At 41.6% G+C, this 26060-nt stretch overlaps 1 protein-coding gene across 1 annotated transcript in view; it reads left to right on the top strand.

Annotated features, from left to right (window-relative positions):
- Positions 1-406: 406 nt before the first annotated feature.
- The window catches only part of TUBGCP6 (tubulin gamma complex component 6), a 32526-nt gene continuing 6872 nt past the window's right edge, over positions 407-26060 (top strand). The window contains exons 1-20 of the mRNA XM_083399288.1: positions 407-687; positions 2077-2905; positions 4231-4394; positions 5684-5894; positions 6687-6860; positions 8220-8341; positions 10550-10619; positions 11100-11209; positions 12508-12599; positions 13582-13721; positions 15526-15675; positions 17237-17318; positions 17414-17502; positions 17643-17758; positions 18999-19137; positions 19245-19358; positions 21020-22259; positions 23172-23227; positions 23832-24024; positions 25215-25383. Coding sequence (XP_083255414.1) covers positions 2159-2905; positions 4231-4394; positions 5684-5894; positions 6687-6860; positions 8220-8341; positions 10550-10619; positions 11100-11209; positions 12508-12599; positions 13582-13721; positions 15526-15675; positions 17237-17318; positions 17414-17502; positions 17643-17758; positions 18999-19137; positions 19245-19358; positions 21020-22259; positions 23172-23227; positions 23832-24024; positions 25215-25383 — 4178 coding nt within the window. The 5' untranslated portion in view covers positions 407-687; positions 2077-2158. The remainder of the gene's footprint in view (positions 688-2076; positions 2906-4230; positions 4395-5683; positions 5895-6686; positions 6861-8219; positions 8342-10549; positions 10620-11099; positions 11210-12507; positions 12600-13581; positions 13722-15525; positions 15676-17236; positions 17319-17413; positions 17503-17642; positions 17759-18998; positions 19138-19244; positions 19359-21019; positions 22260-23171; positions 23228-23831; positions 24025-25214; positions 25384-26060) is intronic.

Here is a 26060-nt window from a genome sequence, read left to right as displayed (position 1 = left end):
GCAGAACGAATTAATTTCGTCTTGTGGGGCACCACTGTATAGTGTATTCTTCCCCTGCCATTGTTCCCTGAATTATAATGTATCTTCCTTCCAGCTGTTTTGGGACTACAGTTCCCATCATCCCTGACTACTGGTCCTGCTAGCTAGGGATGATGGGAGTTGTAGTCCAACAACAGCTGGATGACACCTTTCCTGCGTGCTAGAAAGGGCTACCTTAGGAAAGGAGTTTAATGCCTTCTGGGCATTTGCTTAGGGCGCGCGCCTCTTTCAGCTCCAGCAGCCCTGGAAGTTACTTCCCGTGGTCTGGAAGCACTAAGGCCCTGAGCATGCGCACTGCATCTTCTCCACAAACACAACAACCCCCCCCCCCGCCGCTGCGTTTCCATGGCTCTTGCTTAGCACCGCCCCCTTTCCTTTCCCCTCAGGCGGCGAGGCCTCAGCGTTCTAAAAACCCCGCATTCCCGCCTTCGTCGCTCCCTTGTGATGTCACAAGGCCGCGACTCGCAGAAGAGCGCGATTTCCCATCACGGCGGCGGCGGCGGCAGCGCAGAGAGCTCGGGGAGCTCCGCCGGGCGCCCGTTTTTCGCGCCGCCCTTCAGCGGGGATGGGCTGAAGAGAGGCAAATACTGGGCGGGCGGGCGGTTCGCGTCGCCGTGAAACACCCCGGAGCGACGTGAGGCCTGTTCGGTATGGGGCGTTGCCATGGATACAGTGAAGGGGGGGAGCGGGTGCGCCAGGCGTTATGGAGTGTGAAGCGCCCGAGTCTCGACCCTAGAAGCTCTTCCCGCCTTCTTCGTTCTAGGTGGTATGGGGGCCTCTCAGGGTGGTGCAGGGTTGGCACTCAGCACATGCTGAATGGGAGCCCTGGTGTTACATCCTAGTGAGCCCTGGCTCCTTTTAAGCGCCATTAACTGTCCCCCCTTCTTTTTTTAAAAAAAGTAGGGTCTGTTGGGGGGGGCAGGGGCTCACTTTGGTAATATGAAGGATGGAGACCAAAAGGAGGCAGCTTTTTTCGGGGACACACACACACAAGGAGCCCCTATGTTGCTTTGACTGTATACTTTATATTTGACACATATATATATATGTGTGTGTGTGTGTGTGTGTGTGTGTGTGTTCTTTTAAAATAGATACATTTATGCCAGGAAAGCAAACCAACCAACCAGCAAACATACAGTCAAACAAACAAACAAACAAACAAACTATAAATTGACAAACAGCAATATATGAAACAACACAATTCTTATAACTAACATCATTTGTACTCCCACTGATGTGAACGATTGTGAAACAAGAAATTAAAAATGACTTCCAATTACTCTCGCTGGACTTTATCTGTTGATTATTTTATACCGCACAGTTACATATTTCTTACATAGCTTCTGTTAACGTCCCTACAAACTTATATTTATACAAGGCAAGGTTCAGTCTAATTCTGCTAAGAAGTTTGCTTTTATACCATAATTTTTAAAGTATTCTTTAAATACTTTGCTAGCTGCAGGTAATCTACCATTAGGATTTGCCATTCCGCTGTGTTAGGTATTGCTGTATTTTTTACTTTCTTCAGTAATGTTTAATTCTGGATTGTTTTTATTGATGTTTTAATGTGCTGTAAACTGCTTTGAGGTTTTTCTTAAAAATATAAAGCAGTATAGAAATGGTAATAATAATAATAATAATAATAATAATAAGGTACTGTGAGCGAGGAGGACAAACTTCTCCCCCACCCATTTCTTTCATGACAATTCATTTGGGTACCGTTGCTTTTGAAATGGATTATCTCCGTAGGTGCCCATATAAATGTAGGTATGGTTATCAGGGTATAGATATAGGCATGGTTGTTGGGGGTTCGTGGCTCCATTCAAATATCAAAAATATCGTAGAGATACCAAAATTTTGAAATGTAGAGGGTCCATGGCTTGGTTTTTGAAGAACAGGGGTCCCACAATACTTAGCTAATTGGGATCTAGACCTTTAATACACAGTTCATAAGGATGTTGCATTAATAAAGTAATTGAAACTCTATTTCAGTAGGGAGAAGATCATTAATTATTCTCCTTTTGCTTTTCCAAACAGCGTAATGGATCCCCAGCAGATTCTTAGTACTGGTTATACACGATCTTGACTTAAAGAGGATATCCAGTTAACTGCTGCTGCCATGGAGAGTATTACAAAGCTGTTTGGTGATTTGTGTGAGGCCCACATAGCAGGTTTGTCAAAGAAGGTCCATTTGGGCAGGGAAAAGAACAGCAAAAAAGGATCCAGTAAAAGCCTCAAGAAAATTGCGTATAATGCTTTGTTTTCCACCCTTTTTGTGGATGAGACCCAGAAGGCACAGTCAAATGTTTCTAGACTTCCAGTGAAAAACAGAATTCTAATGCTATCTTTCAACTTGAGAGTTGCTGGAATGGGGAAGGAAGCTGACCGGCTGGAGGAGCTTGTAGATGATTTGGAAAGGTCTACCTGTTTACCATTTACTGAAATTACTTCTGTTCTGGATCTTCTGGTTCAGCTTGCAGGAACAGGACCACCTCAGTGCTTACCACCCAAGAAAGACTACTTTGCAAACAACAAATATGTTGGAAGAAATGTAAAATACCAAGGTTACGATTATTATGATGTTAGTGTGTTTGAAGCCGATATGCAGGCATTAATTGCAAATGAGGAACATCAGTTTAGTGATACAGTTCAAAAGACACTGCAGATCATGGAGGCAGCACCTGGCACAGGTCTTCCTACTGTGGAATTATTTTCACAAAGCTGCTCGGTCGGCGACAAGTTTGAGAGAGAAACCCGTGTCTCGCTCTTTGGGGCTCTTATTCACAGTCGTACATATGACATGGATATCAAGTTGGATTTTCCACCAGTGCCTGACAGTGCTGATTTGTCTGGACTTGCAATCAAGGTATGGAGTATTTTGGGTGACCCTTATTTTATTTATATTTAGCATAGATATTTGTTTGAGCATGCAAGTTGTAATAAATTGTGGCATCTTCTTCATCAATGCTGTTGTTTTCAGTTAGACGCTCATGAGCAAAATTCTTTGTTAATAATTTCCTTGCGTCTTCCTTTTATTGTCTACCTGGTGTTTCTCTTTCTCTCTTGCTTGTGGATCTGAGAGCACTTGCATCATTTTGACCCATTCAGCTCTCTTGCAAATAGTAGTTTCCACATGTCACGTTATTTTTGAAATCCAAAGTGGTACAATCTGTAGCCACCATCTTGTGTGTCGGATTTATATGTGCAGCAGGGCTTTTGTTGTCTTTTTCACTTGCTTTTCCTCCAACACCTTGTATACAACAGTATACACCATTGTAAACAACTTTTGAAATTTAAGGAGCAGGGGGAGGGAGAAGGCAATATTTTTCTTTTAAGGAAATGCTTCATGTATTTCTCTCCTGAATCCTACCAAATGATGTATCTTGATTTGATCATGATCTATATATTGCAACAGCTTTGTAAGATAGCTCATTAGTGTTCTCATTTTAAAGAGGGGGCTAAACAAGGATTTGAACCCACATTCATGGTCAGTATTGTTTCTCACTATGCCCTTTATGCCCTTTAGTTCTTCTGCCTAGTAAAAGAGGCAGTACCATCTCAAATGTAAGAATTAATTTATCAAGTTACTCCTTGCAGTTGGGCAATACATGCTTTGACACACTTATTTCAGAGTAAATAAAAACCTATTAATCTTGGTCCACCAGGGTGTAGATAGAATATGCAGCACTGTACAGTGGTGCCTCGCAAGACGAAATTAATTCCTTCTGCGAGTCTCTTCGTCTAGCGGTTTTTTCATCTTGCGAAGCAACCCTATTAGCGGTTTAGCGGATTAGCTCTATTAGCGGTTTAGCGGCTATTAAAGGCTTAAGGGATTAGCAGATTAGCTGCTAAAAGGCTATTAGCGGTTTAGCGGCTTAGAAAAAGGGGGTGGGGAGCGAAAAAAAATCTCAAGACTTGCAAGACATTTTCGTCTTGCGAAGCAAGCCCATAGGGAAATTCGTCCTGCGAAGCGCATCGAAAAACGGAAAACCCTTTCGTCTAGTGGGTTTTCCGTCTTGCGAGGCATTCGTCTTGCGGGGTACCACTGTACTAGGAATGATTTTTAATGAGGAGATGCAACAGGAACGATCTGAGGAACTAGGGAGGCAGGCTAAGAAGTTAACTCATTTGGTCACAATTATGGAAAATCACTGTGCGGAAAGATAATCGACTGGGTACATGTTTTTATAGGTCCCCCAAAGTATAGATCCTTCAGAAGATGAGGGATTCCAGTCTGCATCCAATCTCACCCCTGACTCTCAGTCAGAACCCAGTGTCACACCAGATATTGATCTCTGGGAAGCAGTGCTCACCTATGGACCTAGTAAGCGGAGATGTTGGGAAAGGATTGGATGGTACGTATTTGTCTTTAAGATTCAGAATGTTGAGCTGTTTTTGTTGGAAGCTGCCGTGATTAGTATCAGTGAACAAGTTTCCAAAATTATTTTTGAAATAGCAAAATTGAAGGCCTAGGGTGGTATTCAACTAAGTTTTTACTCAGTGTAGACCTATTAAAATGAATAGACCTAACTTGTACATTAATTTCCCTGTGTCTTTTCTGATTAAAACTTAGTTGAATACCACCCTTCTAACATTCCCAATAAAACTGGGACTTGAGAATGGCAGCTGAATGGAAACTGGGATCCAAAAGGCCATACCCACATAAGCTTCTCAGGCCTTCCTGTTGTATTGTCTAAACAGTTACAGAGCCTGGCAGATGGGGAATCTCTAGAGTGGCATCCATTGTACTATTAACTGAGGGGAATCTGGCAAACCCCCAATGTGCTCTAGGCATTCCCATGGATCTGCTTAGATCCTAACAATTGGGAGACTTCGCATGTAATTCTGAACCATGGTCTACCATTATGAAAAATCGACTGCAGTGAGCCTTTGGATCCCAGGCTTTCATTTTTTCTTTGTGAATTCAAGGAGATCATCTTAGAACAGTAGAGTTGGAAGGGACCCTGAGGGTCATCTAGTCCAACCCCCTGCAGTGCAGGAATCACAGCTAAAGAAACCTTGAGAGATAGCTGTCCAACCTCTGCTTAAAAACCTTTAAGGATTTAGAGTCCACCACCTTTCGGGGGAGACTGTTTCACTGTCAAACAGCTCTTCCCATCAGAAAACTCTTCCTAATGATTCTCCTTTCTTGTCTTTTGAATCCATTGGTTTGGGTCTCTCCAACCCACCGAGCAGCAGAAAACAAAATTGTTCCGTCTTCCATGTAACGGCCCTTCATATATTTGGAGATGCCTCTCAGTCTCCCGTTATCCAGGCTAAACATACCCAACTCCATCAACCGATCCTCTTAGGCTTGGTTTCCAGACCCTTTATCATCTTGGTCACCTTCCTCTGCACACTGACTTGTTGATATCCTTCTTAAATTGTGCTGCACAGGACCCCAGGTGGTGTCTGGCCAAGGCAGAATAGAGTAGATCTGGACACTAGACTTCTGTTGATACAGCCTAGAATTGCATGAACATTTTTTGCTGTAACATCTGAATTGATAGAGGCCATGAAATCTCTAGGCTTTATGGTGGATTGGATGAAAGCCATTCAGAACATCTCTCTTCTACAGGCCTAAGTTTTTCAGAGTGGCACTTTATACATTTGATTGTTATTTGTTTTTTCCCCCCAAACACAGTCCTCCTGGGAAAAAAGAGGAGCCGTACCTTTCTGAAGCTGGCAGAGAAGCCTTTGACAAGTTTTGCAGACTTCGAGAAGGGGAATTGCAGTTTTTCAGCAGTACCAAACTTCAGCTTCCACAACGTGTTTTAATAAAAGAATCAGAACTTGTTAAAGATGTTTTGAATGTCCTTATTGGGGTGGTATCTACTTCATTCTCATTTAATCAGGTATACAGAAGTATGTAAATAGCTGCTGAGGAGCTCTAACCTTTGCTTTTAAGACCCAGCATGCACACTTGTATTTTATGTCAGCAGAAATAATATTATAGTAACATACATAACTTCACAGAGAGGATGCATGTTACTGAATTTTGCAAAGCATATGAAAACAAGACTTAAGATGCTCTGCAAGTATCACTTATATACCCGTATCCTTATGAAGAGTTACTAAGTAGACAGAAAAAACTAATACGGATTGTATCCATCATAAGAGTATTCATTAAAAACACACACACACACACAAATCACAAACTGGTTTATAGTACAAAATATGCAGTAAAACCAGTACTTGTATAATAATAACAGTAAATCCAGCTTAAGAAGAGACTGACATTAATTGCTAGTATGGACCCAAGCATACAATCCAGGCATGGTAGATCTGGCAATAAAATGCAATTTGCATTGCACAGAAAGGAATGTTTTGGGAACTATTCCCTAGAAAACAAGGGTTTCCATGTGAATTCATTTTATGGATTTAATTTTCTTTACAATTTTACCATGTGTGTATTTTTATTGTTTTACCTTATGCCATAATATTGTATCTGCTGATAAGCTATTAATTATCACTTAGTGGTTTTTTGCATAGTAGGCCTTCCCCCCAAAAAAAGATTTTAAAAAACAAACAGTGCACCTATTTAGTAGCCCTAACTTATGATGATGAGGACTTGTGTATCAATTTTGTAACTACTTTGTGTGCTGTACATTTTTATTGATGACTTCCTCTCTTTTACAACCCTGTAGGCAGCTGTGCTGTTTGTGGCCAAGCAGGGTCTACATGTATCTGGAACGTCCCCTGAAAGCATGAGCAGTCTCCTGTCAGAAGTTGCTGAATATGGAACTTATTACACACGACTGAGCCGCTTCTCTGTCCAACCAGTTTTGGACTCTTCGTACAGAAAAGGACTTGTTTTTCAGGTAGTATGCTGGCAGTTTTGCTATCACTAATGCAGCTTGATGTCCTGCTATATTTCTGACTTTATCTGATGTCTATTGGTTAGATCCAATTGCGCCCTCTTGTTCATGAAAGCAGCTAGGATCCTACAGCTTCACTTCCCAAGCTGTACTGTAGGGTCCCCAACACTCCTGAGCAGAGTTTTGGGAGAAGCAAAGGGGAAAGAAGAACAGAGCACCCTTTTCTATTAGTAGAACCCAGGGATCTCTGGAGAGTACCCAAACTCTTTCAGTGGTGTCCAAACTTTTTTCTTTTCTTTTTTTTCCCTATGATTTTTATTAGTTTCAATTCATTATACAACATCAAACATTAAAACAACAAAAAAGACAAACAAAGCACCAAAAGAAAGAAAGAAAGAAAAACATTACATAACATAAAACACCAACAAATTAAACTTACAGTAACAAATAACTAAATCACACAACAATAATTGACTTCCCTTCATCTCGGTTTCGGAATGTGTTACAAAAGATTTCCTATCTGCAGTTTCATTTTCTTAAAACTCTTTACGTCGCAAGTGTTATATCGAGCCTACTGTGAATTTTAAATTTTTTACATCTGTTTCAATGTATGTCATAAATTTATTCCATTCATTATTAAACTTTGTACCTTTTTGGTTTCTTATTTTCTGTGTCATTTTTGCCAATTCTATATAATCAAATAGTTTAGATTGCCACTCATTAATAGTTGGGATTTTTGATGTTTTCCAGTTTTGCGCTATTAATGTTCTAGCAGCCACTGTTGCATATTGGAAAAGTGTTTGGTCTTCCTTTTTAATTTCTTCTCCAATTATCCCCAGAAGGAAGGCCTCGGTTTTTTTTGTGAAGGTATATTTAAATATTTTTTTAAGTTCATTGTAAATAGATTCCCAAAACTTTCTAATTACCTCACAAGACCACAGTGGTGTCCAAACTTTTTTCAAAGAGTGCCAGATTTGATGAAGTGAAGGGCCGTGAGCGCTGACCAAAGGGGCAACCATAGTTGTTTAGTTGTTAACCTTTTTTTTTAGGATTGAAGTTGTTGAGCTTTTTATTTAGGGGTTGGTTTATTTACCACTAAATCATACAAAAAATCAAAGCGGTTTACAGCATTAAAAAGATAAAAGCCATGGAATGCAAGTGAAAAGAAAGTTAGAAAAAAAAGTTAAAAACGAGCTTCTGCTCACAGGGTGTAAATTGGGCTTGCACAGATCCTAAGCATCTGAAGGAGGCTCAACAAGAATAGGACACCCAGTTGCCACTTTCCTATAAAGCATACACTGAATGTATTCCGTGCACAAACAATTTTCATAGCAGATCTTCTTTTCACTTGTCTCCTGTCAGGCATTTACAAGCGGGCTGAGAAAATACCTGCAGTACTACCGAGCGTGCGTTTTGTCGACTCCTTCCACTCTGACGCTTCTAACCATCAGCTTCCTCTTTAGAAAACTAGGACGCCAGCTAAGGTAATACCACGGCATTAAAAGTTAATGGAAAGGAAGCCTTGACATCTTCCATGCTTGATCCAAACCACAAAGAAATCGAGAGACGTGCCCCTTGAACTGCTGATAGCATTGCTGTAGTTTAGTCCTAATTGGTAAAGCAATTTCAGACTAGATTAGCTAGCATTGTACTGCTTCTCCTATCGTCTGTAATCTGATGATCAGTTCTCTGTCTCCTTCACTGTTATACCGTCTGCTTATGCAGCATAGTGGTAGCATAATATTTTTAGTGAGTTAATTTAGACAGTGGGTTCATAGATGAGACATTTTAAGTAACCATAGAGGCATAGGAAGCTGCCTTATACCGAGTCATGCCATTGGTCCATCTCAGTTCAGTATTGTCTGCACTGATTGGCAGTGGCTCACTAGGCTTTCAGGCAGAAGATTTCCTATTTCTACCTGGAGATGATGGGAATTGAACCTACGACCTTTCGCATGCGAGGCAGATGCCCTACCGCTTTATATATATTATTCCCTTCCTCAGTAACCTGTATTACTTACACTAGAACCAGGGTTTCCAGCTTCTGTACAGGCAACTCTCCACTTACGTGGGGCTTTTGTTCCCGGGTAGCCCTTGGATACGTGAAATTGTGTATAGTGGGGAGAAAGCCTATAAACACCCTCTAAACTCCTGATAACTAGTAAGTAGCACATGCCAGATTGGCATGAATGGCAGCACTGGTGGTTCTCAGTCTTCCTCATTGTCTCCTTTCTCAAATACCAACCCTCCACAGGCCTCAGTGGTCGGTGCAAAGGCTCATGGGACTTTTGGCTGATTTCCCTGCTCTTTTCACAGCCCCCCCCCCCCCCCAGTTTTCACACTTTTGGGGGCTGTTTTTGCTGTTTAACTTGGATTATTTCTTTATTTCCTGGTACTGCATATATATGTGGGGAGCTGGCTACTGTTCCAGAAGTGTATTTTACTAGGCAAATTGACACGTGTTGGAAAGCTGAGATATTGCTAGAAAATGTATTGCATTGTAACTGTGTTGTAACTTTCGAATAAAAATAACGATAAAGTTGCTGTAGTGTGGCCATAACAGCTTCCCAAGTTTGGAGCATTGGTACACAGTCGTACCTCAGAAGTTGAACGGAATCCGTTCTGGAAGTCCGTTCAACTTCCAAAATGTTAGGGAACCAAGGTGCAGCTACCGATTGGCTGCAGGATGCTCCTGCAGCCAATTGGAAGCCACAACAGACGTTCAGGTTCCAAAGAACATTCACAAATCGGAACAATCAGTTGATGGAGTTGAAAACAAGGCCGTTAATTAGACAGTGAGGCTGAAATTGAAGACGTTTTTAAGAACAGTTTGGATGGTGCGGTAAGAGTTAGTGTTGATATGGTGTTGCCTACTTGCTTACGTAGCTTTTAAAAAAAAGAGATTAGGCAACAGTATGTAGGTCTATTGGCAGCTGTTAGGCTTGATAGCTAAATGGAACCTTCACCAACAGAGTTGCTATACACCTGTAGGGACGTGGGTGGCGCTGTGGTCTAAATCACTGAGCCTCTTGGGCTTGCCGATCAGAAGGTTGGCAGTTTGAATCCCTGCGATGGAGTAAGCTCCCGTTGCTCTGTTCCAGCTCCTGCCAGCCTAGCAGTTCAAAAGCATGCCAGTGCAAGTAGATAAATAGGTACCGCTGCGACAGGAAGGTAAACACAGTTTCTGTGCGCTCTGGTTTCCATCACAGTGTTCCATTGTGTCAGAAGCGGTTTAGTCATGCTGGCCACATGACCCGGAAAGCTGTCTTTGGACAAACGCCGGCTCCCTCGGCCTGAAAGCGAGATGAGCACCACAACCCCGTAGTCGCCTGTGACTGGACTTAACCATCTAAGGGTCCTTTATCTTTTTACCTTGCTATACATCACAGCACCAGCTGCAGGGGCCAAACACTGAAAAACAGATAGTTTGTGAACTTCGCAGAAGCATTTAGTTATCCATTGGGGGAGACAGAATTTGAGCCTGGAAGGTCCAGTAAACTGGTTCTTAGGCTCTTAAACGGGAAGCTGTGGCTCTCTGGGTCTTAGATTCCACCTTCTATCAGCTCCAGCCAGCATGGCCAATAGCCAGGAGTGATGGAAATTGTAATCTGGGGGCCCACAGGTCTTCCTCCCACCCCATGCTCTTAAAGGTACTACGCAAGTGTAATTTGCTGCTGTTGTGTTTTGTGAAGGTATATAGCTGAACTCTGCGGCATAGGAGTGACTGCGCAGGGAACTGCTGCTGCTACTTCATTTCCAACAGTGAGTATGATTGAGCTTCTCTTTGCAGTCGCAGCCAACCGAGTGGTGTACATTTTTAAGCATGAAACAACTAGGTGTGATTCAAACGTAAGCAAGCAATTTCAGAACGCTTTGGGTGCTGTTTCCATTCTGTATGCTTCCATTTCTAAGAAAAGTGATTTCCACCACTGGATCAGCTTGTAATGTGTCTGCTCATCGGTATTTTAAAAAAACCATGTCAGATTGTATAGACGTGTCGGAATGTATTGGTTTTAAAAGAAATATAGTTAGGAGGAGCACATTTCTGCTTTCATTCAGCATTAATAAAAAGGTATCTCCAAAAGTCAACAAAAGGCTTTAAGGATTTTTCCAGCCAAACCAGCACTTCCAGCTGAGTCCTGCCAATGCAATAAAACTATCCAATGAAGCTAAGCATCATCAGAAGTACCTATACGTGTTTATTGTTTTCCTTTCAATGAGTGGCTTATGCATTTATTTCAGGGTGTGAAACTACTTTCCTATCTATACCAAGAAGCTCTTAATAACTGCAGCAATGAACATTACCCAGTTCTTCTCTCCCTACTAAAAACAAGCTGTGAACCATATACACGGTAAGTATTTCAGTTTAAAATTGTGCACTGTGGAACTGCTGTTACAAAGATGATCTAATGCATTTCCTATAGATGGCGTTCCTGTGAGTTCTTAAAAGGAGCTGGAATTTCTGAATGGTGGTAGCCTTACTTTAGTGTACTGAAATAAAGCTAGCAATTCACTCCTATTTGCATATTCTCAGGTCCTATTGATTTCAGTTGACCTTACTCCTTGGTCACTGGGTATAGGATTGTAGCAAAAATCTTAAAATGGTCTATGCTTACTGAAATATGTTCTGGGACTTTTTAAAGTTTTTTCTTTCTGACCATTAAAATAATTCTCTGTGTATTTCAGAGTGGCATATTATTATTATTTAAATGCTTATACAACGATCAAGACACTGAGAGACCCTTCTGGAAACCTCAAGTATCAAAGCAGAAATCCCAATTAATATGAGACTCTGCTTGACATGATAGTTAATCTATCTCTTTCAGTACCAGTGAAAAACTGAGATGTTACAGCATTCAGGTATCTTCTTTGGGGAAAGTTTTGAACCTGAGCCATAGGTCTTTACAGTTGCTATCTAACCTGAATAGTTATTTTAGTGGTAGTATTTTTATCAGGTCTATTTTCTGTTTGGACAGCATACCCATATTTAAGAGGGTGTTTATAAAATACAGTGGTACCTCGGGTTACATACGTTTCAAGTTACATACGCTTCAGGTTACAGACTCTGCTAACCCAGAAATAGTGCTTCAGGTTAAGAACTTTGCTTCAGGATGAGAACAGAAATCTTGCTCCGGCGGCAGCAAGAGGCCCCATTAGCTAAAGTGGTGCTTCAGGTTAAGAACAGTTTCAGGTTAAGTACGGACCTCTGGAATGAATTAAGTACTTAACCTGAGGTACCACTGTACAGGGACGTGGGTGGCGCTGTGGTCTAAGCCACTGAGCCTTGGGCTTGCCGATCGGAAGGTCAGCAGTTCGAATCCCCGCAACGGGGTGAGCTCCCATTGCTCGGTCCCAGCTTCTGCCCACCTAGCAGTTCAAAAGCATGTCAAAGTGCAAGTAGATAAATAGGTACCGCTCTGGCGGGAAGGTAAATGGCATTTCCGTGCACTGCTCTGGTTTCACCAGAAGCAGCTCAGTCTTGCTGGCCACATGACCGGAAAAACTGTCTGCGGACAAACGTCGGCTCCCTCAGCCAGTAAAGCGAAATGAGCACTGCAACCCCAGAGTCGTTCGCGACTGGACTTAACTGTCAGGAGTCCTTTACCTTTTTATAAAACACCTTTTCCAACATTCAACCTTTTGCCTTTAGGTTTATACACGATTGGGTTTATAGCGGTGTATTCAGAGATGTGTATGGCGAATTCATGATTCAGGTGAATGAGGATTATCTTGGCTTTAGAGGTATGTTACAAATGAATTGTTTTCTTTTGAAATTACCCTTTGGCTAGCAGGGAATGGCAGGAATGAAAGCTTTGGAAGCTGGCATCTCCAGTGATGCTCTAGCTCACTTCCTGCCTTCCTTGAATCCAGGCATGATCACTGTGGCTTCCTTGCTTTCTCCTCTGGCTGGTGACTTAAGGGCCTTTGCCGGACAACTGGAAAAGTTATGGTTGATTTATTCCATTACTGTTTCCCTGGGAGATGGCATTAACTTTCTTTTACACACCATGTTTCTTTTCTTTTCTTTTCTTTTCTTTGTGAATTTAGCTGTTTCTGTGTGTGTTGTTCAAAACACGTATGTATATTGTGCCTATTTCTCTTTTCACCACATGCACTCTTGTTTTGTGGACTTGGCTTGTAGACTTAAGAACAAAGAGAAACAAAGAAAACCTTTTTAGAACTAGTGCTAAGTAAATACAGTGGTACCTTGGTTTACGAACTTAATCTGTTCTGGAAGTCTGTTCTTAAAGTAAAGCATTAAAGTAAAGACTTTCCCATAGCAGCAGGGGACTCAATTTACAAATGGAACACACTCAACAGGAAGTGGAACATGTTCTGCTTCCAAGGCAAAGTTCACAAACCAAAACACCTACTTCTGGGTTTGCAGCGTTCTGAATCCAAGTTGTTCATAAACTAAGCTGTTCTTAAACCAAGCTACCACTGTATTCTCAGAGGTCATACAGCTAACAATATCACAAGACACTAGCCACTAGACATCAATGACATTAGCGTTACCATATTCCTGATGCCAGTCACAAGGTGCATCATCTGGATGAAGTTGTGGATTTTGCTTGAAATGAAATAGAGTGATTGCAAAGTAAATCATTGGGTTCTGTTCAACAAATAGATAATAGTTTCACTTTTATTGCATTAAAAACTTAATACACCAAAGTACTCTTTATATGCCTCACTTTCTGACCTCTCTCTCCTTTTGGATCTCTAGACAAACACTACTGGACCCATGGGTACGTTTTAATTTCCAAGGAAGTAGAAGACTGTGTGCCTGTGTTTTTGAAACATATTGCTAATGATGTCTACATTTGTGGGAAAACCATAAACTTGCTAAAGTTGTGTTGTCCCAGGGTAAGTACCCCTTGCTCTTGAAAATCATGGAGTAAGCATTGTTTTCAAGTACATTTGAAGTCATATACCCTTGGAAAGTCAGTTTTAGCTGAAGAGACTATGACTCCCCTTGCAGTCTCTCAGATTGGCTGAGAACACCTTCCCTAACTATGACATTCATGCAGCCCGTCCATATTTTGGTTAATTTCTTACATAGAAATTCCTTGCTCCTGGACTATAAGCCACTGCCCCATCCAAATGTATTATAGGACCTTTCTACCGAGATTATTCTGTTATTGGCCAAGATCAAGCCATTATTATTATTATTATTATTATTATTATTATTAATTTAATTTAATTTATATACTGCCCTATACCAGGAGGTCTCAGGGCGGTCCATAGAAAAGATCAACATAAAAACCGCAATATATATATACAAAATAAAAACAATAACCCAATTACACCCCCCTCCCGCAATTTACTGGAATCTTTTCGTTTAAAATGTTTCTTAAATTGAAGACTAAATGACAGCTAATTTAAATAAAAAGCTGAATTCTTTGCTTCCCCCTCATTTTTCATGCAAAGATAGACTTCCAAGTAGAGCATCTCTTCATAGGCTTAATTATGATTTGATATTTTTTTTACCACAAATCATTCTGTGCTTGCTCTCTGTCATATCATGAATATGTTGCTTGTCTTCGTATCACGTTATCGTGGAACGTAAGTTTAAAATTCTCACTTCATAATTGGCTGCATAATGTTTGATCTAACCTAACCAGACGAACCTTTCAACAATGAAACAATCTGAAAGAAACGACAAAGCATAGCCCATGGAGGTGTTCACGACAAAACGTTCCACAAAGAACATCAGAAACAGTCACTGTAGTCCCACAGCCCAGCAGTTAATGGAATAATATAATAAATACTGTCACAAGAGCAGATAACTTTTTTAAGCCCAAAGGCCACAATCCCTTCCAGGGAACCCGTGTCAGTGGCACATGGAACAAGTCATGTTACACTTATATTTGACTAGGGCCAGCCGCACATTCATTTCTACACATACAGTACATCTCTCTGGTCAGGCAGCAGAACTAGAGGAGAGAGTGTAGCCTAGACAGGGAGGGGTGTGGCTTGAGGAGAACCCTGAGGGCCATTTAGGGAGGCCTTGGGGGCCACATTTGTTCCAGGCCCAGGTCATGAGGATTCCCACCCCCAGTCCACAACAGACTTAAGACTGAACGAGACCCTACCAATAGGTTTCCAGTTCTAAAGTGCATGAAAGCTTGGATTGCATTCTTCAGATGTTTACTGCTGCTCTTTAATAATGATAATAATAATACAGTGGTGCCTCGCAAGACAAATCCGTTCCGTGAGTCTCTTCGTCTAGCGGTTTTTTCGTCTTGCGAAGCAAGCCCATTAGCGGATTAGCGCTATTAGCGGTTTAGCGGCTATTAGCGGCTATTAAAGGTTTAAGGGATTAGCGGATTAGCTGCTAAAAGGCTATTAGCAGCTTAGTGCCTTAGAAAAAGGGGGTGGGGAGCGGAAAAAAACCCCCAGGAATCGCAAGACATTTTCGTCTTGCGAAGCAAGCCCATAGCAAATTCGTCCTGCAAAGCACCTCCAAAACGGAAAACCCTTTCGTCTAGCGGGTTTTCCGTCTTGCGAGGCATTCGTCTTGCGGGGCACCACTGTAATTTATTTTATTTATACCCCGCCCTACCCAGCCAAGACTGGGCTCAGGGCGGCTAACACCCAATATAAAAACAAATTGATTGAAATACAACTTAAAATCAAGATTAAAATACAACATTAAAACATTTTGCAGCACTACATCTGCTGGTCTGACATCCCCGTTCCTCGGATTTCAGTCATCTTCTCCCTCGACGAACTGAGAGAGATTGAGAGAGATTGTGCAGTGTACGTGGGCCGAATGGAAAGAATCGCACGCTATAGTACCATCAGCAAGGAGGAAAAGGTAAACTGACTCAACCAAATAAATATATTTTTGTATCAGGAAAGTACCATTGCCCAGAACATGGACTCTGCCTTTGTATGGTTCATCGAAAACAACAGTGTGGTCCTTGCGCATGTGTGTTGAAAATAATTTCACCGGGACAAGTGAGAAAGCATGCTGCCTTGGCATAGGCATTAGGGTGCTACTGGTGCAGCAGATCTTAGGCCCAGACAAATGAAAAGCCAAGCTTTATTTTACCCATCAAATTGTTGTTGTTGTTTAGTTGTTTAGTCGCGTCTGACTCTTTGTGACCCCATGGACCAGAGCATGCCAGGCACTCCTGTCTTCCACTGCCTCCCGCAGTTTGGTCAAACTCATGTTAGTAGCTTCGAGAACACTGTCCAACCATCTCGTCCTCTGTCGTCCCCTTCTCCTTGTGCCCTCCATCTTTCCCAACATCAGGGTCTTTTCCAGTGAGTCTTCTCATGAGCTGGCTAAAGTATTGGCTTCAGGATCTGTCCTTCCAGTGAGCACTCAGGGCTGATTTCCTTCAGAATGGATAGGTTTGATCTTCTTGCAGTCCATGGGACTCAATACAATACTCAATTACAATACTGTAATTGTTTCAGTTAAGACCCCCCATTTATTGGTAAAATAGTTTCTTTGTTTGCCTGATAACTTGTTCTTCCTTTATGAAATTGCACACCTGAATACATGCTTTGAGTTTTTGTTTTGTCCCCAAATACAGGACAGCCTTTATATTCATTCATTTCAATGTTCTCCCGTCAGCTGTTTTGGATGAAGACTTAATGGCACTCCATATGCAAATCTTGTATGTCTCTGTGTGTCAGTAAAGAGTTGTGTATTTTTTAATAGAGGTGACAGAACCAGACTTGTTTGTTCTTTGATCACACCCTTCTCAGAATGGCATACAGCCTCTTTACACCTATAGTCTTCAATCTTTTATGACCTAGATCCTTCATTTAACAAAACATGCATTTGAGAACCTGCTTCTCAGTTTTTAATCTTATGTTTGTATAGCAGAAATGATACTTTTGCATCCCACCATTGATTGGGTTGCGAGCCTTTAGTGGGTGCTGAACCATCAGATAAATGACTTAGTTGTAATTTGTGTCCCAGCTATACAGGCTTGTAAGCAATTTTTACATAATGGATGCTAGGTTTTTAAAAAATCTTGTGCTATTTTGTGTATACAGTGGTACCCCGGGTTACATACGCTTCAGGCTACAGATTCTGCTAACCCAGAAAAATTACCTCGGGTTAAGAACTTTGCTTCAGGATGAGAACAGAAATCGTGCAGTGGCAGCGCAGCGGCAGTGGGAGGCCTCATTAGCTAAAGTGGTGCTTCAGTTAAGAACAGTTTCAGGTTAAGAACAGACCTCCAGAAGGAATTAAGTTCTTAACCCGAGGTTCCACTAGATAAATAGTACTGAAAATTGACCTTTCCGTACTTTTGTGTTTATTTCTCCCCACTGTATGAAATCCAAATGTTTGAGGGTTAGTTGAACTGAACCAAGTTATTCTTGAAAACCACATTAAATCCTGTGAAATTGCTTCCTAGGACTTGCGTATGGAAATTGAAAAACAGGAGCTAATTTTCCACGCTCGAGAAACAGCTACCAAAGCTCTAAAAGCCTTCACTGGTAAGTTACAGGTGTCTTTGCAGTCCAGTTGGTTTTTCTCAGCGACTGTTTTCTTGATTTCTTTTTAACATTGCTGCATCTTAAATTTGTTTCAGATCAACAAATATCAGAGAAAATGGTGCTGGATGCAAAGAAGCGTGAGCAGTTTCAAAAATTGAAAGAACAGTTTGAAAAAGATAAAGAGGTATTTGCAACACGCATTTTCTTCTAGCAACGTTCAGAGACAGAGAATCTTTATATAGAACTTGCTTGGATAAAAACATGCAGAGCACAATGTGTGCTTTTGGAATGCAGTTTCTAAAGCTTTCTTAAATGTTTATGTAGCGCCGACGTGCTCTGAAACAGGAGGAGACTGATGATGATTTCAGTTATGCTCGGGAACTGAGAGAGAGGGAAAGAAGACTGAAGGCTTTGGAAGAGGAATTGGAGAAAAGGGCAAGGTAAAAGTGTGGAAGGAAGGCTGTTAAAATTGCACATTCAAATTTTTGTACCAAGCAGTTGTATGTTTACAAAAATAGCTTCCAAGCTGGAAAATGGATACTCCAATTTCTCATCTTTCAGAATGGAAGAAGGTTTTGCTAATAAGCTACAAACTCCCCCTTATGCCCTGCCAGCCTAGCTGCTGTGTATGTCGTACCAGGAGTCTTTACATTGTCTTTGTCTTGGCAGCCCAGCTGCTGCATATCAAGAGTTGGAGCAATAAGGCGGTTGCGAGTGTAGTTTTATCGGCTCTGCTGATGTGCCTGCACCATGCCAACCTCACCCCGATTTGCAGCAGCAATGTGGAAGTCAGCTGAGATCTGCCGCCCTGCTAGTCTAAGCTCAGCCCTGTTATTGACTCACCTGTGTGCTGCTAGTTGTGAATGAAAATTGGTATAACTTTGAGTACGTTATAGCCATTGGTATTTAGTGAACAGCCAAAACTATACACCTTTAAGGTGCTTTTCTTGTGTTTGATCTGTGACAGAACAGCATTAAGCTTGCACAAATATCTGACTACACAGCAAAGTGTGTGTATCATTTGAAAACACAACAGACACAAAGCTCCCAAATTTTCACCTGCTTAATTTATAGGTAAAGGTAAAGGGACCCCTGACCATTAGGTCCAGTCGTGACCGACTCTGGGGTTGCGGCGCTCATCTCGCTTTATTGGCCGAGGGAGCCAGCATACAGCTTCCATGTGGCCAGCATGACTAAGCCACTTCTGGCGAACCAGAGCAGCACACAGAAACGCCATTTACCTTCCCGCTGGAGCAGTACCTATTTATCTACTTGCACTTTGACGTGCTTTTGAACTGCTAGGTTGGCAGGAGCAGGGACAGAGCAACGGGAGCTCACCCCGTCTCAGGGATTCGAGCCGCTGACCTTCTGATCGGCAAGTCCTAGGCTCTGTGGTTTAACCCACAGCGCTACCTGCATCCCCAAAATTTATAATTAGGTTTAGATTTATTTATTTTTCAGTGAGCATTGGTTGCTTAGGAACTTCAACATGTTATATAATGCATTGATAAATTATCCGACTTGCTAGCTCACTAAATCTTGAGCTTGTGAGCTACATTCTTACTCTGGAGGGATGGTAGCCTAAGTAATCTAAACACCTTCCTGTTGTACTCTGCTCTATCATGGTATATATCCTGTAAAACTACATGGTGAAGCTATTCTACCTTTCTTTTCACTTAGGCAAGAGTTGATTGACCATTACAGCAAACTCTCCGAAGAGGCAGCCCGTAGAGAGAGAAGAGCCCTTTGGAAAATTCAGAGGCACAAATTGGAAGCGGCCCGTCTCAAATTTTTGATGGAAGATCAAAAGCGTACCGAGGTAGCTTAAATGCTGCTGCTGCTTTTTTTTAGAAAGCACATTGACAGTGGTTATTTATGTATGCATTGGTATGTATAAATCTTTGATCTTTTCCATTTGATGTGTAGGACATGCTTGAGAAACTTCCAGGTGGAAAGTATAGGAGGAAAGCAGACATTGGGGAAGGGTGGTGTCAGCAGACTTCTGCCGCAGTTGTGCCAGTCAGTGATTCCAGCATTCAGGTTGGTGTTCCTTTAAGAAAACTCCTGTTCCATAAACACCATCATCTTCTTGATTCACCTGTGGCAAGGACTACTTTCCCATTCATCCGTTCATTCATAAGCATCCCATTTTTTCAGGTTTTATTATTTAAATAAGGTAATATATTATGTAATAAACTCTTCAGCTCTCTTCTCTGTATTTGTTACCTTTATTTATTTATTTAAAAATGTCATCTTTTAATCTTGTTTTCTTTTTTAATGTTTCTTTTCTAACTCCTATTTCTTTCATATATGCTTTTCTTAATTCTTTCTTTGTTCAGACAGGCTGATATAAATTGCTCTCATAAAATGATTTTACTTGTATTCCATTATTAACATTTTTGAGACATCTGCGGTATTATTTATCTCAAAAACAGCTTTTAAGTCTGTAACTTTTTTTGCACTATTTCTGGGTCTTTCGGTAAAGAGATATTTTATGTCCCGTACTCTTTGAGGTTTATTCCTCAAGCTTTAATCCTATTTCCTTCCTACTCCAGATATAGGGGACTATTGTCTGCATATATCCTTCGTCTATTTTCCACTTTTCTTCATGGCTCTTAATATTTCCAGGGATACCAAAATTAGATCCATTCAAGGGTACAAATCTTTTGGGTTAGAGTAAAAGGTAGAGTTGTTCCTTTAAGATTTGGCTGAGTAAAACATAGTATTTTATAGTAAAAGTGGCTAATGTGACCCTCCAGATGTTGTTGGACTCCAATTCTCATCAGCAACATCCTGCATAGCCAGTGATGAGGGACGATGGGAGTTGTAGTCCAGCAACACCTCAAACTGCTGGTTCACCACCCCCTGTTCTTCTGGCATTTTGTACTATATGTGTCAGATTTATTGATGATTAGATCACCATTTAGTCATTTCTGGGCACTCCTAGAGCTTCCCTTTCTTTTTGCTTTCCTCCTTTTTTGTGATCTGTTCTTTGTAATGTTGTCTGCATGTCACAGTTTGCACAGTAAGACCCACATTTTAGAGCAGGCACCCCCAAACTCGGCCCTCCAGATGTTTTGGGACTACAACTCCCATCATCCCTAGCTAATAGGACCGGTGGTAAGGGATGATGGGAATTGTAGTCCCAAAACATCTGGAGGGCTGAGTTTGGGGATGCCTGTTTTAGAGCCCAGTAGAACTGCCATCATACCTGTAAGGAGGGGAGTTTATAAAGTGGCCTGTTATTCTGGTTTTAAATTGGGAGCTTTTGGGGCCGTATTGCATGTTAGTGTGAATAGTAGGTATAGAATAGCCTGCCATTTGTTCTCTATGCCTATCTTCTTTTTCTTGAGCAAGTGTTACACTGTTGGGTTATGGATTGTGCAATTTTAAAAAAAATGTAGAAACCAGTGTTTCAGACAGAGGTCTTTGTTTTCACCCGATATCCGAATAATACAGCTGGTTATGCAAGCAAATATCAACTGTTTCCATAGTGATTGAAGTAGCTACTGGAGCATTTGAAAAGCTCGGTGAAGATGATGATAACCCTAAACTGCTTAAAAAATAAACAGTGATATAAAACTATTAAAAGTTAGTTTCAGAAACTATGGATGAAACAATGAAGGTGAAGATATTCCAGCTGTATAAGTGAGTTGCATATCTGTTCTAGTAATTAATTTTCTTTCTTTTTTCCATTTCAGTTAACCTCTGCAGAGCCCGAGTGTCCTGATGGTGTGGACATCGGCAGAGACCCAGAATCTCAACTGGTGATATCCCCAGGCTTACTGCAGGCAACCAATATACAGTCTAATGACTATTCAGAGTCCCAAGAAACAGAAACTGCATCTCAGGTACTCCATACGGAGCAAGCAGTAACTCTGCCAAAGAGTGTATCTGAACTTGGTCTGGATTTTGAAGATTTTTTACCAAAGCCTCAGGAAGAAACATTTGTTGTCCCCAGTGCCCAAGAGACCAACTTGTTGGATGAAGCCCTGCAGAATATCAGTTCAGATCTTTCCCTGCACGGTCAGACAGATGAAAGTAGTTCTGCGCCGAAAGGTGCGGCAGAAGGGGAAACCGGTACCCAAGTCTCCGAATACGACGGGTATGACTTTAATACTGTTCTCAGGCCTTCAGTCTCGCACAGCCATGTTGCAGCTGGAGAAAACGTCTTTGATGTTGAGGAGAGGGTCCCTCGCTGGAACATTCACGGCCATGCGTCTGATGCAAATATTAAAATTGGGGAATATGTACCTGACGCTGAACTCTCCCATCCGCATTCAAACCCTCATGGCCACTCCTCCGATGCACACATCAAAATTGGACAGTATGCTTCCGAAGTCGAACCTAGCCGCCCACGCTGGAATATCCATGGGCATGTCTCTGCAGCTCATATTCAGATTGGTGAATATGCCTCTGAGTTCGAGCCGTCAAGGCCAAGGTGGAATATCCACGGCCATGCTTCGGATGCCAATATTAAGATTGGCGAGTATGTGTCCAATATAGAGCCGGCTAGACCTCGCTGGAACATCCATGGCCACTCGTCGGACGCTAATATCAGAGTTGGGGAAAATACGTCTGATGTTGTGTCCTCGCGACCTCGCTGGAATATTCACGGGCACGCCTCTCAGTCGCACATTAAAATTGGAGACATGGTTTCTGATTCGGAGGTTTCCGTGCCTCGATGGAGTGTCTTTGGCCATGCCTCGCAGTCGAGTATTCAAATAGGAGAGTGGACTCCTTCAACTTTCAGCGATCCGATACCTCATCTTAAAGCCGTCTCTGGCCCCGCATCTGACTCTACAGTTCAGACATTCCTGTATAACGGAGAATTCCCTACAATCAAAGAGCATGATACAGGACAAGAGTCGATGCCTTCTGGTTGTGTGCTGAGCGATAACGTAAATGAAAATCCACAAAGAAGCCTAGAAGAACAGGGGGGTAAGTGGCAATCAGTGAACAAATTACTTGGTAGACTTCCCCTCTCCCCATCACTATTAAGAGCCCTAAAATAGAAGTCTATTCAGGCCGAGACAAACCAGTTAGGATCCTTTGTCTTCAGTGGAAGTCAGTGGGCTTACATCTGGGCAGGTGCCTTAGTGGGTTTGTGGTCAGGTTATACAGGCCTACCTTGGTTTTCAAACGGAATCGGTTCCTGAAGTTTGTTCGATATCTGAAAATGTTTGAAAACCAAGGCGCAGCTTCCAATTGGCTGCAGGAGCTTCCTGTACTCGATTGGAAGCCGCGTTGGATGTTTGGGTTCCAAAAAATGTTTGCAAACCAGAACACTCACTTAATAATAATTTATTATTTATACCCCGCCCATCTGGCTGAGTTTCCCCAGCCACTCTGAGCGGCTTCCAATAGAGTGTTAAAAACAATACAGCATTAAATGCTGTAATCTCACTTCCGGGATTATGGCGTTTGGAAGCCAAAATGGTTGAGTCACAAGGCGTTCGACAACCAAGTTATGACTGTACTGAATAAAAACTTTATTTTAACTATATTTTAATGGGCACTTAAAACAGAAATGAATTAACTGTGCATGTTTCCTAAATATTGCTTTCTCTACAAAGGAAACCTAGATCCACATAAATGCAAGAGACCATTGCCATTAACAGACAAAATTCTACTGTATTATGAAACAGAAGAAAAGCCTGATAGTTTTTTATTATTACTATATTGGTGTTGGGTAACATGTGTGGGAGACTAAAAAATGTATTTGAAATGCTTGTGTTTCTTGTGAGGCTCTATACATTTCACACTGCCTTTATATTCATTAAGGCTAGACAATATTTGTCATGTTTCTCAGTTCCTTCCAGTAACAAGTCCCCTCTTTTTTGGTTAATATAGCAATCATAATGGATGATGCCAAAGATCTCTCCACAGCGCCTTCTCAGGATGTACAGGTGAGGAAACAGCAACATAAGTTTCAAATTACTAGCCCCCTAATCTTAAGTAGATGAATCTTATTGTGACGCTCAAGTAAAATTACTGAAGTAGTGGGCACGATGTTCCTTTGAATTATTTTAATTCTCCCAAATATGAATTACTTTAATTCTCCCCAGTGTTATTCCCTATCTTCACTCATTTATATCCTAAACAGAAAATATTACCAGAAAGTATTATTGTCTTTACTTGCTGATTAGCTAAGTGCCCTCTGAATTCCTTGTCTGAACCCTGTTTTATTCTCCCAGGGCCCTCTGACTTTAGGAATTTGCAAAAATTCTGATACCGACTTGACAGATCGCTTAGCTAAAATCAAAGTGAAAAGGGCAGAGAGAAAAAAATTAAGCTTAAGATGAGGATAACTCTAGCCCATTTTCTCATATATCCTTTAACATACATATTACAAGCAATAACACTATGGAGGTCTGCTTAAATGACAAGAATCTTGAAGGTTCAGGAAAACCCAAGATGCAACGATAAGTGTACTTAAGCAAGAGTGCAAAGCCTTCTGGATCAAAAATGAGCCTCCTTTTCTCCAATGTCCATTCCACTTTTTTTCATCAGGTAGAGGAACCTGAAAAATCGACCGAATTGGTTCTTATGACTCAGCAGATTTCTCTCTCTGAAGTCAGCACATCTGAAAGTTCAGAAGGCGTAAGCACCGCTATTGCCAAGTGGAAGAAAGAGGAAGATTATGTGAAAGCCTTATCTGATCAGTATTGCCTTGAAAAATACCAGGACAGCTACGATTTGATGTGTGAGTACTCCTAACATGAGGTGCCTTAAGAGAATGGAATCACTTGATATGCCATTATCCCTCAAGGAGAGTAGTGCTTGTAGAATTTTGTAGTCTAGAGCGTCATTCACTAAAAACATTTCTGGGGAGTCTCTTTCCCGCAGTCAACTTGGGTCACATTTAAATGATCCAGCCACGTAGGTTGGGGTCTCTTGAGGATGTCAATTCCATGATGGGGATCCACACAGCAGGCCACCACCTAATCATTATTATTATTTATTTATTGAATTTATATACTGCCCTATACCTGTTCTTCTAGACAGAAAGGTTTTTTATTGTGCCATCACGCTGACATTGCACACTTGGTATCATTAAGGCACATAGAGATTGTGTCAGTCCTTCGCGGATTCTCACAAGTCCAAATAAGTAGCCCCAGACTGCAGCAGTGTTGCAGCACAAGTTTGTGCAGGATTCTGTAGACCTCATTTGGTTAAACTCTAAATTGCATTCACTCGTACCCTTTTATTAATTACTTCTGAAATGCTGTGCCTCTGGATATTAGAACGCCCCTCTCACTTTTCTTTTGGAACATCATTTAAATATATTTTTGTTCACCCTGCTTTGGATTATTATTTTTAATGGCAGGCACTTCCTTCGCCAATTGAGAGGCTTTTCTGAATGTGTGTGGTGTGTGTGATTGAGACGGATATATTTAGGCAGAGTGGGGGGAGGGGAGATGTACGTGTGGCTCTGTGTGTGAGGAAGTGTGGTGAGAGAGGGAGGCATGTATATGGGGGTGTGCGTATGTGAAGTGTGTGCTGTGTACGAGAGAAACTGTGGCCACCTTGTGTATTTTATCTTGCACTGGAGGAAGGAATGCTCCCTCTTATTAAACAGCAACAGCATTGTGTGTCAGGGAGATCAGTATTGTTCGATCTCCACAATCAGGACCAGCAGGACATGGGTGACTTCCAATCATGAGGTTATCTTGGGAAACGTGGAGCAGCCCTGACCACACACTCTCTATTTTTGTGTTTTGCCATGTCCCCCCCCCCCACGCTCCGTGACTGTTACCCACCACACTTCCTTGAAATTTGAAATGGGCTCACTGGCCGTAATGGTTGCCTCTCATTTTTATTTGCTGTATAGCATTTTGTTTTGAAAGTGCTTTGGAAACAGTAATCATTGTTTTTACCTATGCTCTAACACAGCAGAACTTCCAGTTTCCCATCTTCTGCATCATGTGATACCAAGATCCTACACCTTCCCTGTGGATCCATCAGCGCAGTCAGCAACAGACGAAACAGCTGTACAACTGAGCGAGCTCTTATCACTCCCAGTACTGATGAAACGGTCAATCACTGCCCCTTTGGTTTCTCAGTAAGTTAAATTTAGAAGTGATCGATCAACATTGTAGTAATAATATAGCTTGTATTCTTTCCTTAATTGGGAAACACACCAGTACATACATTGACCTTCTTTCCTTTTATTTGGTTAGTAAGGTAAGCAATTCTGTGACTGTTGCAACAAGAAATGTGAACTGATTCAGCAGTATATAGTTCAGCTATCTATTACTGGATGGCATTCTTTAGTGGATCTATAAACTCCAAATCATATTTCTTCCGCAGTCTTCTCTTTTTCAGGCTGGATGTGCCTCAAGAGTTCTCATCCACTGTCCATTCACTTCAGAATGTTTGGGGGGGGGATGTTTTTCAACCTGACGTCTTCATGGACCCTTCACCAACCCTCTAGGGCCGGCCAAAACTCCACATACACACACTGACACAGTAAAAACTACAAACTCGTTGCTGCCATTCACCCATTATGAAGATCCCCATGTATAATCCTATTTCTTTCAGTGGAGAATCAGGGTCATACACACAAAGAACCTGAATAGAGATTTGCTTCCTTCATTGAAACTGATGGCTCTTCAGGTGGGAGATCTCAGTATGGATTGGTCCCATTAAAAAAAAATGTGGCAATTAAAGTCAGATTTCAGAGAGTGTGGTGAAAAGCATGCAGAGCCAAGAAGGTACAGAGCAGTCTGAATATAAGGT

This window comes from Podarcis tiliguerta, assembly GCF_965153285.1.
Source record: "Podarcis tiliguerta genome assembly, chromosome: 10".
Classification (NCBI taxonomy): domain Eukaryota; kingdom Metazoa; phylum Chordata; class Lepidosauria; order Squamata; family Lacertidae; genus Podarcis; species Podarcis tiliguerta.
The sequence above is the reverse complement of the archived record's forward strand: the minus strand, read 5'-3'. Positions and strand labels throughout refer to the sequence as shown.